The sequence below is a fragment of the Bidens hawaiensis genome, unplaced genomic scaffold, assembly GCF_021521415.1.
Source record: "Bidens hawaiensis isolate Kalapana, Puna unplaced genomic scaffold, B.hawaiensis_p1.1 tig00015444_1, whole genome shotgun sequence".
NCBI classification, from domain to species: Eukaryota; Viridiplantae; Streptophyta; class Magnoliopsida; order Asterales; family Asteraceae; genus Bidens; species Bidens hawaiensis.
The window spans coordinates 154,007-156,993 of NW_027492376.1; the positions used below are offsets into that span (position 1 = coordinate 154,007).

Below are 2,987 nucleotides of genomic sequence, written 5' to 3' on the forward strand. Positions count from 1 at the left end.
GCTTGGATGTCAAAAGTTTATCAAGATTCAATGTTCGTTTGATCTTGGACATCTCCCTCTTGCTCGCGGCCGGCTAGGGCAATGGTTATGTGTGTTTTGAGTGTGTAGATAATTATGGAAAGATGGAATGAGGATTTAAGTTTTTAGAGGGGTTTAAGGGAGTATTTATAATCTCCAAGGTTCATGGACCTAAGGCCCATCCCACCCCTTATTCCATCTTTATTATTTCAAGTCCATATTCTTTTTGATATTTAATCTAATTATATATTAACACACAATAACTAAACATAACTTTCCTTCATTTTATTATTATAAATTTAGGATGTTACATAGTGTGTACTGCATGTATGCAAGAGTGTTGTATAGCATATAATACATACTATTGTTCATATTTGATACATGATGTGTGGGTGTTTGGTTGTCACTAAAGGTTAATATTATTGCATTTTTAGTTTAAATATATACTGAAATGCAATTACATTTTGTGGTTTTTATACATTATGAGTTTTGGATAAAATGGGTTAAAACGATGATTATAAAATAAAAAAAAAGGTAATGGGAAAATAATCAAATGGTAATTAACCGATTAAAGTAAATTGAAATTGAATGCATTTGATCATCTTTTTAACCCATTTTATCCAAAACCCACAAAGTATAAAAACCACATAATGTAATTGCATTTCATTAAGTATTTAAACTAAAAATGCAATATTTAACCAAATACTCACTCATCAATACACACTATTGCATATATGTAATATAAGACTATTGCACACATCAAATACACACTAGTGTGTATATGTAATACAACAATGCATATATGCACTACATTGATTTTTATTAATTTTTTATATTGTTTGCATATAATACAACATTATTACACATATACAAAAAACGCTATCAAATATATGTAATTAAACAACATTGAACATGTAAAATACACAATATTGCACATATGTAATACAACAATATTGCACAATATACATATGTGTACTACATTGATTTTTTTTTTAAATTTTTATTATTTTTTTCCCGGTAAAGAGTAACAAAATATAAGAAGGATGAAAGAAAAAAAGTTAAAAAATATATTTTTTATTTTTAATTGAAAATTTGTTTAAAAGTTTTTAAATTTCTATCTAAAGAGGACTCTTCTATAATAACCCAAATATAAATAATCGAAGTTGGTTGTTTCTTTGGTGTTTCCTTTTTTATTAAAAAATAAAAAAGAATAAATAAATGAATGCGTGTTTGAAATTGGTAAAGGAAGATTCAACACAGGCACTCAGTCACGGGCTTCACGGAACAATCCCACATTTCTCTCGTGCATAATTAATCTTCAAACCAACACCCACCCTTTTTCTTTTTCTTTTTCTTTTTCTTTTTCTTTTGAACTAAAACCATTTTTCTATTTATTATTAAATCCTTCAAACAGACCAATACAGAATCACTTTTCAGTTTCTCTCTCAGTATTGTTCAATAGCTTCTTCTTCATTAAATCTCTCGAATAACCAACATGTCAAATTCACCAACACTTGAAATTGATTTCTTTCGTCTCAAGGAAGAATCATCTCCCAAGAAGCAGCTTTCTACTCGTAGAAGTAAGTTTAAACTTTAATATTAATTATTAAACAATGAAATGTTTTGTAACGTGTTTATGTATGATTATGCAGATATCCAAGACATGATATCTAAGATCAACCCGGAAGCTGTTGCCTCAGCAATTGCAAACACCGGATTGTTAGCTTATAACAAGTCATATACGTCCTCTCTGCCAGTGTACAATCACGAGTCTGGAGGTGTTAATATGGCTTCAAGTGCTCCTCCTTTGACCATCATTTACAACGGTACCGTTTCGGTTTTTGATGTTTCGCGTGATAAGGCGGACAATATTATGAAACTTGCTGAGAAAGTGAATTCAGTTGCTAAAACTGTTGTTGAACCGACGCTAGCCGTAAAGGTCGAAAGCGATCAAAGTCCCGCGATCCAAGGAGCACTTACAAAAGGTACGCAAATTAGGGATGAACATTTTATTCCAAACATATGTGCCCTATCAATATGGTATCCGTAATGACCAAACACAATCGTACTTTTACTTATTTTTCATATATTTGGTATATGTACCATAAACTTTCGGTATTTTCAATGGTAACCAAAAAAATTGGTTATTTATATGTTAAAATCCTGATCGCCCTCAGTAAAATTTTGGTTAATATAGTTTTAATATAGATTGTTGATTATAAATGTGTTAATCTTGATCAGATCTACCAATGTCAAGGAAGAAATCGTTGAAGAGGTTTTTGGAGAAGCGTAAAGAAAGGTTGGTAATCAATTCGAATATTAATTTTAATTTTTATCTTTTTCGATTTATTAAAAAAATATGTTTGATAACTATTATTTACCATTTATGCAGACAAGTGTCTGTATCTCCATACGCGTCTTTACATTAAAGAACACCTCTCAAGAAGATGAAGACGAAGACTATATATATAATAACATATAAACAAGACTTGTGATATTAATAATATATTTTTACCTTTCTGAAAAGGGGTGGAAGGCCGTGGAGTTTGGCCGGTTTCAGAAATGTTTTATTTTTTATTTTAGTTTTGTACTTTGGACTTTTTGGTGGTCAACATAGTACGTATGACCAACTTGCTTTGTTTATGGCCACTTAATATTCTTGTTTTGACTGATTTATATAAGTAAACGTGACAAATTATGTTCAATTCAACTTTGTTTATTTTTGAATATATTGTGACTACGTTTACTTTTCTGTATCATATTATCAGTCTTAGCTTCATCCTTTGTACTCGAATCCAACAATAAACTAGGTCATTTTATCAGAAGAAGAAGAAGAAAAATCAGTTTGTTAATGATACCGATATTCCTAAGTTAGCTCTATACATAATTATAGACCATAAATTTTACCAACAGTCCTAAAATCCAAATTAAATAGGGACCCAAAACTCATGCTTTAATTCAAGCAAGGG

The 2,987-nt window shown here is 30.0% G+C and overlaps 1 protein-coding gene across 1 annotated transcript; it reads left to right on the forward strand.

Moving 5' to 3' along the window:
- The first annotated feature begins 1,389 nt into the window (after positions 1–1,389).
- On the forward strand, positions 1,390–2,745 carry LOC143549135 (protein TIFY 9-like). The gene is made up of 4 exons (XM_077040116.1): positions 1,390–1,598; positions 1,671–2,003; positions 2,260–2,317; positions 2,411–2,745. The coding sequence occupies exons 1-4, from the start codon at positions 1,514–1,516 to the stop codon at positions 2,445–2,447; spliced, it is 513 nt and encodes a 170-aa protein (XP_076896231.1). The 5' UTR covers positions 1,390–1,513; the 3' UTR covers positions 2,448–2,745.
- Positions 2,746–2,987: the final 242 nt, after the last annotated feature.

Excerpts from the sequence above, each read along its gene's own strand:
- LOC143549135 (XM_077040116.1), top strand. The coding sequence starts at position 1,514 with ATGTCAAATTCACCAACACTTGAAATTGATTTCTTTCGTCTCAAGGAA. Across the intron at positions 1,599-1,670 it reads GCAGCTTTCTACTCGTAGAA|ATATCCAAGACATGATATCT; the intron begins GTAAGTTTAAAC and ends ATGATTATGCAG. Across the intron at positions 2,004-2,259 it reads CCAAGGAGCACTTACAAAAG|ATCTACCAATGTCAAGGAAG; the intron begins GTACGCAAATTA and ends AATCTTGATCAG.